This window comes from Mus musculus, chromosome 4, assembly GCF_000001635.26.
Source record: "Mus musculus strain C57BL/6J chromosome 4, GRCm38.p6 C57BL/6J".
Classification (NCBI taxonomy): Eukaryota; Metazoa; Chordata; class Mammalia; order Rodentia; family Muridae; genus Mus; species Mus musculus.
Genome location: NC_000070.6, coordinates 139,730,010 through 139,745,316, shown reverse-complemented (window position 1 = coordinate 139,745,316; position 15,307 = coordinate 139,730,010). Strand labels below are relative to the sequence as shown.

The window sequence follows — 15,307 nt, the reverse complement described above, 5'->3', positions numbered from 1 at the left end:
ACCCCGCCTGCCCCTGGCTCCTAGGGCCTCTCTCCTTCCCAGAGACACCTCCACATCTTCTGGCTCTGGCCAAGTCCATCCATCTGCCCATCTCTAACCGTCCCTGGAGTGGGTGGGGGCAGGGGGGCAGGGATGGGGCACATGGTAGATTAATATGGCCCCGGTGTTCCCAGAGGCCAGGGCCATACTAATGATGGGGCTGATAGAACGCAGGAGTGTGAAAAGAATTTTAATAGATCTGACAACTCTAATAAGAATTTGTGTCTGGAAGGGTCCTCCTCTGGGGCTGCGCTCTGACGAGCTCCTGATGGCTGGGATCTGTTTACTGGTTGGCATTGCTGGCCCAGCTCCTGCCAACTCTTGATTAATGTAATTGGAGACGTTCAGAGCCCAGGCGGGGTGTGAGGCAGGAGAAGGGAGACACGGAGGGACAGAAGGACATCCAGGGTTGTTGACAGAGTCCCTAATGAGGAATGTCACCTTCCTGTCTTCTTGTCCAGCCTTTTGGCTCTACCCTAGGAAGAGGCAAGCACGCCCTACAGTTGGCCCGTTGGGTGCTCTGGAAGTTGCAGGGGGTCAGCAGGAAAGTTTGGCTTCTGAGTGCTTCCTTGCCTACCTCAAGGAGGGAAAGTTCCTACTGTGTACTGGGGCAGAGTGGATAGAGGTGCCAGAGAAACGATTCTTTATTTTGTTTTCCTTTATTTATGTGTGTATGTGTTCATGCATGTATGTATGCATTAATGTGTGTGCAGTTGTGCATGTGGAGGTCAGAGGTCAGGCTCAGGTCTCACCTGTAGACACTATCCCCAGCATCTCTCACTGGCCTGGAACTTACTAAACAGACCAGCAGGCATGTTGTCTATTGAGCCCCAGGGATCCAGATGCCTCTGTCTCCCCTGGGCTGGGGTCCAGACACCACCATGTCTGGCTTTCCTGCATGGGCTCTAGGGATCCGCTTTTCCTGTTTGCACAGCTTTGTCGATGGAGCCGTGACCATGGGTGCCCATGGGTAACTCTGGGCTGGCAACTGTGCTGTGCCTCGGGTTTTATTTTTCTCAAGTGGGAACTGTCCTGCCCAAGGCACAGAACCCACCTTCCCCTAGTATACAGTAAGTGCCAACCAAGTGTGGGCTCTGCCTTTGCTGTTAGCATGGCTCAGTGATGGACCTCTCAGACACCCCATCCACGGAATAACTGTAGTGGTCGTGTCAGGGCCCAGCATGGGACAGGCTGAGGCAAAGTAAGCCACAGCTCCCTGAGACTAAAGAAAGTTCACCTGAGGTGATGTGTGCTCTTGGTAAACCTTGCCTGGAGTGGAAAAGGTCACCGTGGGCATGTGGGGTGGGCGGAGGGCCTCAGTCGTGAGGGCTGTATGCACACCAGGGGCCATTGCCAAGATGCTGATACCACAAGATAATTCCCAGGGGCTGCTGGTGAGGCCCAAGGCTATGGAGCTGTCACCAGCCTGCCTGAGTCTGAAAGTGTAAGAGGAACCAGCTGATTATAGTCAGAGTCTCTAGAGACCTTAGTTCTACATTTCACCAAACAGGGACAGGGGACAGTCCCACTATCTGGCTTATATGACTGGAAAAATACCTAAAAGTACCCTGAGTACAGCATTGGGAGCAGGATAGCACAGGGCTAAATCTCTGGGGTTTCTGTTTCTATCCCTTCAGCCCTCTAAGAGGGTGGCTTACTGATCCATGGACCCTGACACCCAAGGAGAAATGACAGTGTGACCAGAGCTTTAAAGTTTTCCTTCAGCAAGAGTTGGCAACTCCCCACTCCCCATTCACAGCCAGGCAAGGGTGGCCATAGCTGCCTCTGCTCTGCTACCTTGGAGCCTGAGGCTGAGTGAGTGACGTCACCAGCCCAGGAACTCAGCATAGATCTTCCCCTCCACTCACCCACTATGAGCCTGGCTGGAGAGGCACACACACGATTCAAAGACACCCCAGGACATTTTCATAGCCTTTAGGAGTGGGGAGGCTTGTCCTGAGCCTTCTATGACAGCGTGTTTTAAAACAGTGTCTGTACCCCAGCTTTCAAGTAGATAAACTAACATAAAGGAAGACCAGTTTGCTCAAAACCATATGACTGGGAATGTACCCAGGAATGGCCACCCTTTTCTCCATGCCACCGCTAAAGGTCACATTTCTTCTAGGCCTGCGCTCACAAGCACCACACTCTACCTTCACACTATGTGTGTGGATTCTTTGCCTGCAGTTCTTTGGTTCATATGCTCCATCCCATGATATAGACAAGGAAACTGAGGCTGAAATGCTATGGCCCAGGTCACACTCAAGGTTGGGAGGCAACTATTGAGATTGTCCCTTTGGACTCCCTGGTCTCACCATCAAGCTGTGTCCCCTGCCTCCTGGCTCTACCTCCCCCTGCCCTGCTTTAAGCAGAAGATGCCACGCTTGGGGAAGCACAGAGATAGTCTACAGGGAGCCCTGAAAGGCGGGTAACAGAGGGAGCCTTGTGACTCTCCGTGCCCAGCTTTCACCTCTCTATGCATGGGGGTTCTGTGGGGGCACACTGGTTATAGTCACAAGACCTAAAGGCCCTGGGAGGCCCTGGACCTTTGCCTGTCCAGTGCCTTAGTCAGGAAAGATGTCTGCTAGAGCTTCAATTAGGACAGATCCACATGCTTCGCAGGCCAGCCATTGTAGTTGCACATGACAGACATCTGTGTCTTCCTCAGGTGAGCTCTTATGCTTGCAGGACCTGTGTGTGCATAGGTATCTGTTTACAAGGAGCAAGGGGCTCACACAGGTGTGTGTGTCTGTATGTGTGTGTGTCTCAAATGGGCATGGGTAGGTATTGTTATGTATGAATATTCATGCTATGCTCAGCATTGCCTTGTGAAGACACTCCTTTCCCCTACACACAGACACACACACACACACACACACACATACACACACACACACATACACACCACTCATTTTCACACGCATCCCCACCAATGCTCACAGGACTTCTCTGGAGCTGGCAGGCTGTGGGTTTCAGCTCTCATGTTTTCTCTCAAAGGCCCTCTTGGCTCACTTGCAAAAGCCACTTTGGCTCTTGTGCAAGGACCCTGTTGTGCCTCATGCATACCTGCACTCAGGGTCCAGAAAAGGTAGAGAGCCTTCATCCTCAGTGTTAACCTGGACTCACTCAGCCGGGTTCACTGGCCAGGATATGCAAATGGACTGAGGGAGGGAAGCTTAATTCTCTACTGAAATCTGGGATGTGTACGTGTACTTCCCTTTAGAGCCAGAAAAAGAGCAGACAAATAATAAACACTGAGGAAATATTTGCTGAGAGGGTGGGAAAGAGATTTATAAGGGAACTATGGGTGGAAGAAGGATGGAGGGTGTTCTCATTTTATTTCTGTTACTGTGCCAAATACCCTGACCAAAAGTAACTTAGGGAAGGAATGGGTTCATTTTACTTACAATGACATGTGTTACAGTTCATGATAACAGGAAGTCAAGGCAGGAACTTGAATTGGTCACATCAAACCCACACTGAAAAGCAGAGAGAAACAATGTATCCATGCTGTCTACTTACTTGCCTTTGGCTGGCTTCATTCTTAATACACCTTAGGGTTCCCTGCCTAGGGAATGGTGTCACCCACAGTGGGCTGTGTCTCTTAATAACCAATTAGCAGTCAAGACAGTTCCCCCACAGACATGTCCACAAGCCAACCTGATCTAGACAATTCTTCAACTGATGCTCACCTCCCAGGTCATTTTAGGCTGTGTGAAGTTGACAATAAAAATTAGCCAACAAAGGAAAGAGGGACTGATGGATAGATGGTCAGAAGGATGGACATATAGACAGAAGATTAATGAACAGAAGAATGGGTAGATGAATAGTGTGGGTGGAAGAACAGATGAGAAGATTGGCAGGTGTGTAAAGGGAAGACATTGTATGTGGATGATTGTGAAGAAGAATGGATGGTGGAAATGGATGGATAGATCATAAGGTTTGATGGGTAATTAGACAGAAATGGATGGATGGATGGATGGATGGATGGATGGATGGATGGGTGGGTGGGTGGGTGGGTGGGTGGGTGGATGGATGGATGGATGGATGGATAGATGGATGGATGGATGGATGGATGAGTAGATAGAAGGAGAGAAGGATACATGGCTGGAAGAAGGGATGGAGTAGAAGATGGATAAATAGATTTGTGAATGTGCAGAAGAATGGAAGAAAAGGAGGCTGGATGGATAGATTAGTAAGATGCATGGGTAAACAGATGAATAGATGGATGTTATAGGTGGATGGGTGGATGGACAAGAGCTGGTTAGGATGGATGGAACGGTGGTTGGATGGACAGATGGACAGATGGATGAAGGTTAAGTGGAAGGATGTATGAAAAGAACCTCAGTTTCTAGAAGCTTCTCTCTCTTTCCAGCTGCTGTTGATTACCTGGCCAAAAACGTGAGCCTGTCCACACAGCGCCGTATGAAGCTTGGGGAACACTCCGCTGTGCTGGGACTTCTTCCTGTGGAAACGGGACAAGCCTACTAGGGTCCCTGGGGCAACTTGCCCCATCCAGTGGCCCAGCCAACCCTTCCCAAGCCCTGAGTCTCCTCACCTCAGTCCCCTTATCCCCCTGGGGTTGCAGGAGACCAAGGGAAAAAAACCCTTTCCCTTCCTACAGGAAACCCTCTGGAGACGGAAAACCAGTGTGCCATCTACCCATGCTTAGTGACCCAGAGTGGCCCCTTGCCTTCCCCTCTTTCTTCAGAGGGGTTCCTAGGCATCCTGCAGTGACCTCCAGCTCACATCCACCTTCTCTGTATCGTGGCCTCGGTCCTGTCTCAGTGCAGAGATTGAGGCTCAATTTGAACCAAGCACCTAGTTATCAGAAGAAAATGGTGCCAAAGACAAGGCCCTGGAGTCCTTGACCTCTGAGTCGTGGGTGCCCTGGCTATGGGTGTAGGTGGAGCCCATGGGTGTCCTCAGTCACAGAGCTGGGAGCTCTCTCTCGCTCGCTTGGCATCAGGACTGCAGCCTCTTTCACTGGACACTGAGATGAGTCCCCAGGGTGTTCCCAGGGGAGAAAGCAGGTAACATCCCAGCTTTACCTAGGAATCCAGAGGACTTTAGGACTGTCCCTATGCACCCTGCAGGGCATCAGGAGACCAGGAAGGGATTCTAGCAGAGGGTAGGGGGCACAGAGGCAGAGCTGATTGCCCATGGGCTATCCCAGAATGCCTGGTCCTGAATCTAGCATCAGGAGGTGCAGGATTCCTAGGCTGCAATCTGACAGAGGCTTGCCCACTGTGTCAGGCCTGGGCAGCCCACAGAACCTGTCACTCTCCTCAATTGGTAGGAGAAGAGGTCTTGAGGTGACAGGAGGCAGAAGGCAGGCTCAGACAGTCAGAGAGCACCAAGCTTTCAAGTCCGCACCCCTGGGGTTCGGCATACCATCTTGCTGGCAGCTGGAAACCTGGTTCCCTGAAAGGGGGCCTCCATCCTCCAGAATGTAAGGCTCTTGATGCCACCGGATGCAGAGAGCCTTCTCGGGCCAGACAAAATTGCTGCTCCACCCCAGAGAAGATGTTCCAGCCTTCTTGGCATCTTAGAGGAAGGCCATGTCGCTGTCCTTTTCAGAGTAGCATATTTTTCAGTGATGGCTGCTCAGTCAGGAGGCTTCTGTCGCCTTACAAAGCACAGTGCGCTCTGGGCACTGTTTCTAAGCCACCCCATCCCACCCCCACCCCCGCCACCCCGGGGACAGAGGAAGATGCTAAAAGTCCCAGCAAAGAGGACAAAGCACCTTTCTTAAGCACTCCAGAGTCTTCCTTGTACCCCGCCCTCTCTTAGAGCTGGGTCTTTTGAGGGAAACGGATTGCTGAGCCCTCCCCCCCCCCCAATCCTCTCCTCTGTGGAGCTGTTTATCATCCTCTATTTATCAAAATCGCATCCATCTTTACCCTCTCCTTCGCTATAGCCTACTTCTGGATCACCCTCATCCAGTGCTGGTACCCCACAGCACTAAATCCAGGAACCCTGGGCTTGATCACCTGTTGCCACCTGTACACATGAAACCACCTGCTGGCCCGGCCCATGTCTCCTGCCCTCAGCCAGCAAGACATTCCTAGAGAGAGGAACTATGGGCTTAAAAGCCCCAACTGACTTCCTTTTGCCTGGGGACCTGAACCGACAAGACACCAGGGACACTTGTCTACATGAACATGTGACCAATGTACACCGATTTCTCATCTCTAGACCTATTATCTGAAGCCTGTCCCGGGCCATGACTAGAATGGCTTGTATCTGTGGTTTAGAGAAGTCTAATAATAACTGAGGGCAAACTGACTCTCTGGTAGCATGGAGCACCAGGCGGATGGAGCTCACCAGCTCTGTCCAGGTTTCAAAGGAGGAGACTGTTGGGCTCTTCAAGGTCTGGACAAGAGGAAAGCCACATTGCCCCCTTGGGAACCCAGGTTCTCCTTTTGAACTTCTCACAGCTGCAAGCACCCCTTTCAAAGACCAAATGCATCCTCCTCCACATTCCTTGCTCCCTGGAGGCCTGGCTCTGGATACACCTGAGTCTTCGTTCACCTACTACACTTTAGGAGCAGGAACTTCAAGCAGGTGACATCCACAGGGCCCAGTCCCAGCCAAGGGAGCAACATTCCAACGCTTGGACCAATCATAATGATCTGCCCGTGAGGGTAACCGCAACTAGAGACCTGCTTGGGAGAAAACAAAATGACTTCTCATTCCATGCCATGCCTCTGAATGCTCCCCCAAGCTGCCATCTTGGTATAAAATGGGACTTGTGTTGTGGGGAACCCCTTGACCCCAACAGGTTTTCCCAACTGTCTCATGCTTTTGTGAATCTGTCTGCTTTGATCTGTAAAACTCAGCCTTGTTTGGGCAGCTTGTAATTTCAACAGTGAGGCGACATCGATTAGATGAGAGGCACCAGGCCTCTCCGCCGCCGTCCCTCTGTGGCCGTCCCTCTGGGGTTGAGCAGAACCTAGAAGAAGGCCGATTTCCAGTGGCCAGACTGGACCAGAAACAGCCCCCACCCCAATCCCTGTAAATAGAGTCAATAGCAAAATAAGAGGGGCGCCCTCCATGTCACCTCAAGTAGCTACTGGTTCTTCTGTGGAGGCCCCTCTGAACTCATTGTCTGGTAGTTGAAAATGTGATGTTGTGCTGTTTGTTTATAGAACATTGGCTTTTTATATATAAATCTATATACTTAAAAACAAAAACAAAAACAAAAAAAATGGAAAGAAACCCCCACAGTTTGTGTCGTGCTAGTGCCGGGGACCATCTGTAGGGATCTCATTGTGTGTTTGGATTATGTATGCCAGCCTTTCTCGGGTTCCTCCTTCTTTTTTTTTTTCTTTGTCATTTCCCTACTCCCGATTTGGTTTTTCTCTCTCGCTCTGAAAATGAAAGAGATGGCTTGAAGAGCCAAGCTCCTACTCCTTTACTTTATAGGCGAATTAACTTTGCCCTTCTTTTAGGGGACCAGGAACAAGCACAGGAAACAGAAATTAGGAAGCAAGAGGGTAGGAGAGAAGAGTGAGGGGAGGAGCTAGCCAGGGAGACAGGAGAGCAGGGTGGTTTCGCAGCCAGATGATGGCTGTGGCCCAGGACGGAGCCTGGATTAGCATGCTCCACCAGAGGCTGGTATTGTTTTGCATGGAAATGGTAGAATGTTCTCAGACATGGAGCTAAGCCTTGCTGAGGGACTCCACAGTAGCCAACTAAGAAGACTCCTTTAAGAGGCTCCAATTCTCCCCAGGATCTTGGAAATGTCTCTCCCTGCAGGATGCTTCTCTTGGGTACACAAGCATCCTCGCCTTCTATAAAAGCACCAAGCCAAGACCAAATGGAGGGTATGTGGGCTGCCGTGTTGAAATGTGTCAAGATACCTGTGCATTTAATGTCTCTTCTGTCTGTACGGACATGGGCAGCCCCCTGCTGGGAAAAGGCCACCCTGTGCTGACGAACATTCCTTCTTCCCAGTGACTGCAACATTGTTGCTTCAGTGTTTGGCTCAGCCATTTCTCCTCCACGCAAAGTGAGTGTGTGTGCATGAGGGGTGTGAGTGGGATGTGTGCGTGTGGGCGGGCGTCTAAATATAACCGCACCATAATTTATTCAGCTATATGGAGTAGTAGACTAGAAAGACAAACTGGTATTTGCTTTAACTACCTGCTGCTTGTAAGCGCTGCCTCTGTAACTCAGGCGTAACTGTTATACATTAAAAGAAATTAAAAACATCATGAAGATTCTGCATCCTCAGTTGACTGCCATCCTGTGGCTGGGGACCAGGGTGTCTGGGAACCACACGATGGGTTGGTGTGGGAGTGTTTCTAGTGTACCCTGTATTGGTCAAGGTTCTCTAGAAAAGCAAAACCGATAGGATGGATAGATTTATGGATGGATGGATGGATGGATGGATGGATGGATGGATGGATGGATGGATGGATAGATAGATAGATAGATAGATAGATAGATAGATAGATAGATATCTTAGTGGTTTACTGCCATGAACAGACATCATGATCAAGATAACTCTTATAAGGACAACATTTAATTGGGGCTGGCTTACAGGTTCAGAGGTTCAGTCCATTATCATCAAGACAGGGACATGGCAGCATCCAGGCAGGCATGGTGCAGGATGAGCTGAGAGTTCTCCATCTTCATCTGTAAGGCTGCTAGCAGAAGACTGACTTCCAGGCAGCTAGGATGAAGGTCTTAAGCCCATACCCACAATAACATACCTACTCTAACAGGGCTACACCTCCTAACAGTGCCACTCCATTGGCTGAGCAGATACAAACCATCACGATAGATAGATAGATAGATAGATAGATAGATAGATAGATAGATAGATATACACAGGATGTATTAGACTGGCTTAAGGTTGTGGTCCACCCATTCCAACAATTCCACTGGCTGTCTCCCAGTGAAAAGTCTAAGAATCAAGTAGGTTTTCTGTCCACGAGGCTGGGTGTCTCCACTGGGCTTCAGTAGATGCTAGGATTATGAAGAAGTAAGATCTAATGCCAGTGAAGGAATGAACTTCCTGCTTCCATGTCCTTTATATAGGCTGTCACCAGAGCTGTGGTCCAGATTAAAGATGGATCTCCCCACCAAAAATGATCCAGATCTGGAATGGGTCTTCCCAGTTTAAATAAACCAATCAAGAAGACTCCCTCAAAGATATACCAAGACAGTTGGGTTTTAGTTAATTCCAGATATAGTCAAGTCAACAACCAAGAATATCCATCACAAGTTGACCCCTTGTCAACTTGACACACAATATCTCCTTTGGTACCAGGAGTAGGGTATGCTCTCACCCTCCCCCATATGACTCCACCACACCCCCTACTAAGCAGCTGTTGGTATGCTGTGTGTGCCTCTTTGGTATGAATAAGTATCAATGCTGATTGGTACAGATCCAGACGTAGCTGCTGGGCATCTCTGTGGGTTCAGAGGCAGAGATTGGGGGAGCCTCTGAGCAAGCACTGAGCTGAGAACCTTTGGTGGTTCTCACTCTGCCTACAACAGAACTCAGAAACACCTGATTCCCTAAGAGCAGTGCCAGGTGTAGCAAGTGAGTTAGAGGCTTTTTTCTCTCCCCTCACCCAGTGGCACAAATCAAGCCAGATTAGACCAGATTAGAAGATGAAGGCAGGTTTATTAGGAGGTAGCTCTCAGCCTAGCTCACTGATCTCATAGGAAGAGATCAGTGGAGTTGTGTTTCCAGGTTAAAGCAAGCTCCTCACAGAGCTCGGTGAGGAGCGATGAGGTCACAGATAGGAGCTGGGATTGTGCCCATCCATGGTCAAACACTGAGCTCGTGGGTGGGTTGCTAGGAATGTGGAGACAAGGAGTAGTGACATGTTAGGCCAGAGTTTTCTCTGAGCGAGTGGGGTTGGGGGAAGGAGGACAGACGGATGGACCTTCCCAGCCTGTGCAGGGGTGTGCAGGGATTCTTGTCCAGCATCAAAGGATCACAATAGAGCCCAGGCAAGGTTCAGCATAGAGGAGGATGTGCCCCCGGGATCTAGCCTCAAACAGTTTTGATCAGGAGTGTCAGGTGTGCATCGTAGCGCAAAGTCAGTCCTCTTGAACCCCAGGCTGGCTTTTTGCGCTCTGTCAGTCATTGACTAGGGAGAAGAAGAATAGAGGATTTACCTGTCCAGCATCTCTAACTGAAGTGGCCCTTGTGCACCGCGGATACAGCTCTGAGCCCTGTCTTAATTAGGGTTTCCATTGCTGTGAAGAGACACCATAACCACAGCAGCTCTTAGAAGGGAAATATTTCACTGAGGCTGGCTTACACTTTCAGAAGCTCAGTCCCTTATTGTCATGGCAGGAAGCATGTTGCTGTGCAGGCAGACATGGTGCTGGAGAAAGAGCTGAGAGTTCTATATCCGGATCTGCAAGTGACAAGAAGAAACTGTCACACTAGACCTGGCTTGAGCTTCTGAGGTCTCGAAGCCCACCCGCAGTGACACACTTCCTCCAACAAAGCCACACCCACTCCAACAACAAGGTCACACCTCCTAATGGCATCACACCCTATGAGCCTATAGGGGCCATTTTCTTTCAAACCACTGCAAGCCCTTAGCGGCTACTAGTACTTTGGTTTGGGGACAGGTCCACTGGCCTGTTATAGGGGACCTGGACAGGGACAGGCAGCATCTGTTCCATGTGTGCTCTGTGGCCTCCATGCCACCCCAAGGTGCTGGGTTCCTTGGATGAAGTTCTGAATAGGAAGGGATTGGGTGGAAGTTAGAAACGGGGGAGGGGCACTGGTCAGTCACTGCTGCTGACCTGAACTGTCTAGCCAAGGCCAAGCTCTCCAGAGCAGGATCTGGAAGGAGGCTGAGCATGCCCTGGGCCTGAGACCAGTTGCCAGCTGTTCTAGTCCCTGTGTGTGCTGAACCCCATACCAGCCCTTGATGTTATAACTGGTGATCTCAACTGCAGCCAACCAGCACCCTTAGCCGCCAGTTAAAAAGACTTCGGGGTGATAGTCAAGGCCTCCCTAAGTTCTACCCTCAGCTCAGCATCGGACCAGCTGCAGGACCTGAGGCCATTCTCTCCCCTCCCCCACCTTGAACCGATAGCTGTGTTTTAGAAAGCAAGTTGTACAACTCCTAAGGACCTTCCAGGTTACCATGGAGATCCTCTGAACTGAAGATGGGACTTGAACACAGCCCACAGCATCCTGGTACCACTCAGAGTTGTCTGTCTTAGAAAAGAACCGAAGGATAAAATAGCAAGACATAGACTTTGCCCTCAGGGACCCAGAGAGCCCCCTGACCCACTCCTAGGCAGAATTGTTAGTAATAATCCTTTTTCTGACAATCTTTATCTATGTCCCACGGAAAACTGAATGCTCTTTCAAGCGGACACACCACCACCTGGTGTAAAGTCAGATTTCTGCAGACAAAGAAAAAGGTAGCCGTTGGACCAACATTTGTATCTGTCAGCTTTTCGGAGATAACACCGCATAATACATGAGCCACACTCACCTTGTGGTGGATCCATACCCAAGACTCCCTTGGATGAAACTGAGTGATAGTAGACAACAGGTTGCTTAGACATCAGACATAGGGAACCTCTGAAGTGGAAGAAATATCAGACCCTAGCCCAGTCCCAACTCTTCCTAAGAGCTGCCTTGCCTTTCTCTCCCCTTCTCAAGCTGCATGGCCAACTCCGAGCAGAGATTCACTTTGATAATCCTGGCGGTGTGGACAGCTGCTGGTGGGAATGGGGCTAATTTCCTAGAGGCTTCAGGGAGTGGGTTCAAATCTCCAGCCACCTCTGCTGCTTCCCCTCAAAGAATTTAAATATGTTCCCTCTGATCAGGCCTCACCCTTGGGCCCAGGCCCTTTCTCTGTGATCCCCTGGCCTGTCTCATCCTTCAAACAGGAATAGAGCCATCCCTCTGTATCAGAGCTGTAGGCAACAGAACTATAGCAAACCCCGTGGTTGGCTGGCTTCAAACACCCAAAGCTCACAGTGGGAGGGGACGTTCCTCACCGCCATTTATACCAAGTAGGACCTCTTAGTCCTAATTCTGTTGCTATAACAAAACATTCAAGATGAGGAATTTATATAAAGACAGGGCATGGTTACCATGATGACTTAGCAGGTAAAGATGATCGATGGTCACACAAGGAGGCCCGAGTTTCATCCCTGAGTCCAGGAAGGCATGAATCAGCTCCACAAAGTTGGCCTCTTACCCGCCATTCACCCACATAATAATAAAAAAAATATTAAAACCAATCAAAATTGGACATTGATTTGGCTCGTGGTTCTGAAGGCTGGAGAGCCCAAGGGTACAGGCTATATCTGCTCAGCGTCTGCTAATGGGTTCCTGCTACACAACAACATTTTGAGATGAGCTCTGTGGCAAGATGGGCTTAGCAGAATACATGAGTTGACTGTAACCAATAACAGTGTTTGCCTAGCCTGTGCCAAGCCATGGGTTCAGGCCCCAGCCCTCCAAAGATACAGATACCCTTCTAGTTGCTTCTCTGGTCACTCAGAAAAAAGCAACTTAAGGAAGGGCTGTGGGTAGTGGGATGGCTCAGCAGGTAGAGGTGCTTGCTGTTCATACCTGGTGACCTGGGTTCAATTCCCAAAATCCATGGTGGAAGGAGAGACTTCATGTAGCACATATATGTCCTCCCCACAATAATAATAATAATAATAATAATAATAATAATAATAAATAAAAACAAACAAACAAAGGGTTGGCTTTGGCTCACAGTTCAAAGGAGATCTGGGACTGACCTCCAAAATGAAGCCTTTCTTCCCTAACTTGCTTCCTGCTGAGTATTTTAGCACAGCGACAGAACATTGATCAATACACATTTTGTGAGACCCAGCTCCTAGAAAGACACTCGCTGAAAAGGAGGGCGCCTGAAGTATGACACCCACAGGTTGTCCGCTGCCTTCCACATGCATACTCACCTGCACATGCGTGTGCACTCCGAGACAAGTACATGCACACACATAAACACACACAATAAACACATAAACACAAGGTCACCCTCCTCAGATCCTGGAAGTCTCCATCATGGTGGGTTGGAGAGAGTCCCCAGTCAGCTATAAAGAAATATTAGTGAGAGACCACATGGATAGAAATGGCTAGCTCTACAAACCGAATCTCCTTGTGCAACGGTAAGGATGCAGGACCTCTCTCCTAGGGTGACAAAACCAGAATGCTTCTGAAGCCCAAGTGAGTTTGCAACGCTGGCTCCTTCCTATGCAACCTTCCTATGAGACCATAGCCTGTGCCCGTGCTTAACCACCCTCTACGAGATGCTCAGTGAGTGTTGTCTGAGCATCCGACCTGTGTCACAGTGGAAACTCCCAGAGGGACAGGGTACAGTCGGAACCTGCAGGTCTCACTGTATTTGTCCTCATTTCATCACAGAGGAGTAAAGAATGGATATGCATTGCTCAGGAAACATAGCAAGACTGCACCATGTCTGATCTGACCTCCTCCATGCCCATGGGCAGCGCCAACCAACAGCAGTTACTTCCAGTGGTTAAAGCCCTTGGTGCCACTCTCTCCCATCACATTGACTCATGGCAGATGTCTAGGCCTCCAAGAGAGGACAATGGAACCATGGAGGGATGAGGACCAAAGGTCAGAGCATCTGAATCAAGATGAGTTATTGGATCACCAGCATGGGACATGAAGACTGGCTTCCCCAAGACCTTGTCCTGGGCCATACTCTCTTTATCCATTAGACCCTCTGGGGTTTTTTTGGGGGGGGGGGAGGTTGGGACGGACTTAGGTTGAGGTCCCATATTAGAGCTACCTGCACTGTGAAGGCCAGTGCTTTTTGTGCCAGACACCTCTTAAACACTGTTTGTCTATAGTTTTCGGAAAGCTACTCTGAAGTCAGCCTACATCCCAACCTAGGAGCCATCACTGCCTAATCTTGTTCAAAGTGTCCAGTTTTCTCTGAGGACTTGATTTCTCTCTATACGGCGTGCTTAATGAAGCATCAACCTCCAAGGTGGTTGGGAGGCTTCTACAGGGTCACAGAATTTCCTTATGGCTATCAAACATACGGATCACATGACCTTTTATTGTAGAATTCACACTGACTTTACACAGATGAGCCAGGAGCTTCCTAGCAGCCAGTGGAAAAATCAGAAACCCAGAAACCTGATGAATTGCCCAAATATTGATAACCACAAGAAGAGACAGGCTAAGGGAATTTTATAAGTAATTCCTCCAGTGTCATCCAAAAGAGGCTACTGGGTGATGCTCAATGACAGCTCAAAAATAAACTGTAAAGATATGTTAGGAAGGTTTATTTGTTTGAAAGGACTCTAGGAAGAGGGTGAGGAGGAGAGGGAACGAAACCAAACACGTTCCTATTCCTTAAGGGCTTCCCTTGCTTTGAGGGTCATTTAGGAATCACTAGAGATGGAAAGAAATACCATCAAGAAAGTCACGCAGAACACACATTTGTTAAAAACTGGGCCAGTGGGGCTGGAGAGGTGGCTCAGTGCTTGAGAGCAATGGCGGCTGTTCCAGAGGACCAAGGTTCAGTCCCAGCACACACAGAGCTGCTCACAGCTGTCTATACTCTAGGTCCAGAGGATCTGACGCCCCCTTCTGGCTTCTGTGAGCACTTCAAGCACATGAGGTACAAGCATACATGCAGGCAAACATTCACATACATAAAATAAAAATAAATAAAAATTTAAAAAGCTGGATCAATGTTATATGACAAAGAGACAATACATGCTAGGAAATGTTCTAGAATTTAATTTAATAGCTACTCCACAGGTTCCTTACAGCAGTTTTGTCAGGGTCTGGCAATCTCTGCCCTTTAAGGTCTGTTTAGGCCTTTTACATTTAATATAATAACTAACATGTTTGGATTTAGGTCTAGAACTATGCCAGTTTCTGTTTCTAACTTAATCTTGTTTGTTTCATTGTTTCCTTGTTCTGGGTTGTTTTTATGTTTTGTGAGTTTTGTGGAGGTTTTGTTTGTTTCTTTAGTTGTTAGTGATCTAATGCAGGGCCTCCTGCATGCTAGGCAAGAGCCACTAAGGGAAAGACCTAGCCCTCAAGTTATTTCAATATATTTTAGAATATTAACTATACTAAAAAGCAATATATTTATTGTTTTATTTTATTCTTTTGTTTTGTTTTATGTTTTTTCGAGACAGGGTTTCTCTGTATAGCCCTGGCTGTCCTGAAACTCACTTTGTAGACCAGGCTGGCCTCGAACTCAGAAATCCGCCTGCCTCTGCCTCCTGAGTGCTGGGATTAAAGGCA

At 48.9% G+C, this 15,307-nt stretch overlaps 1 protein-coding gene and 1 long non-coding RNA gene across 5 annotated transcripts in view; one reads left to right on the top strand and one right to left on the bottom strand.

The window, feature by feature from the left end:
- The window catches only part of Pax7 (paired box 7), a 96,472-nt gene extending 88,214 nt beyond the window's left edge, over positions 1–8,258 (top strand). For 3 of the 4 annotated variants that reach the window (XM_006538630.2, XM_006538629.2, XM_006538631.2), the window contains exon 9: positions 4,415–8,258. In XM_006538630.2, the coding sequence (XP_006538693.1) occupies positions 4,415–4,530 (116 nt within the window). In that variant the 3' untranslated portion in view covers positions 4,531–8,258. The remainder of the gene's footprint in view (positions 1–4,414) is intronic. The other variant, NM_011039.2, reaches the window with a different exon arrangement.
- A 1,401-nt stretch (positions 8,259–9,659) lies between these two features.
- Gm42334 lies at positions 9,660–10,360 on the bottom strand. Its single transcript, XR_881534.1, has 2 exons — positions 10,326–10,360; positions 9,660–10,151 (listed from the first exon to the last, which is right to left on the bottom strand). It is a non-coding gene; the product is annotated as a predicted gene, 42334 (long non-coding RNA).
- Positions 10,361–15,307: the final 4,947 nt, after the last annotated feature.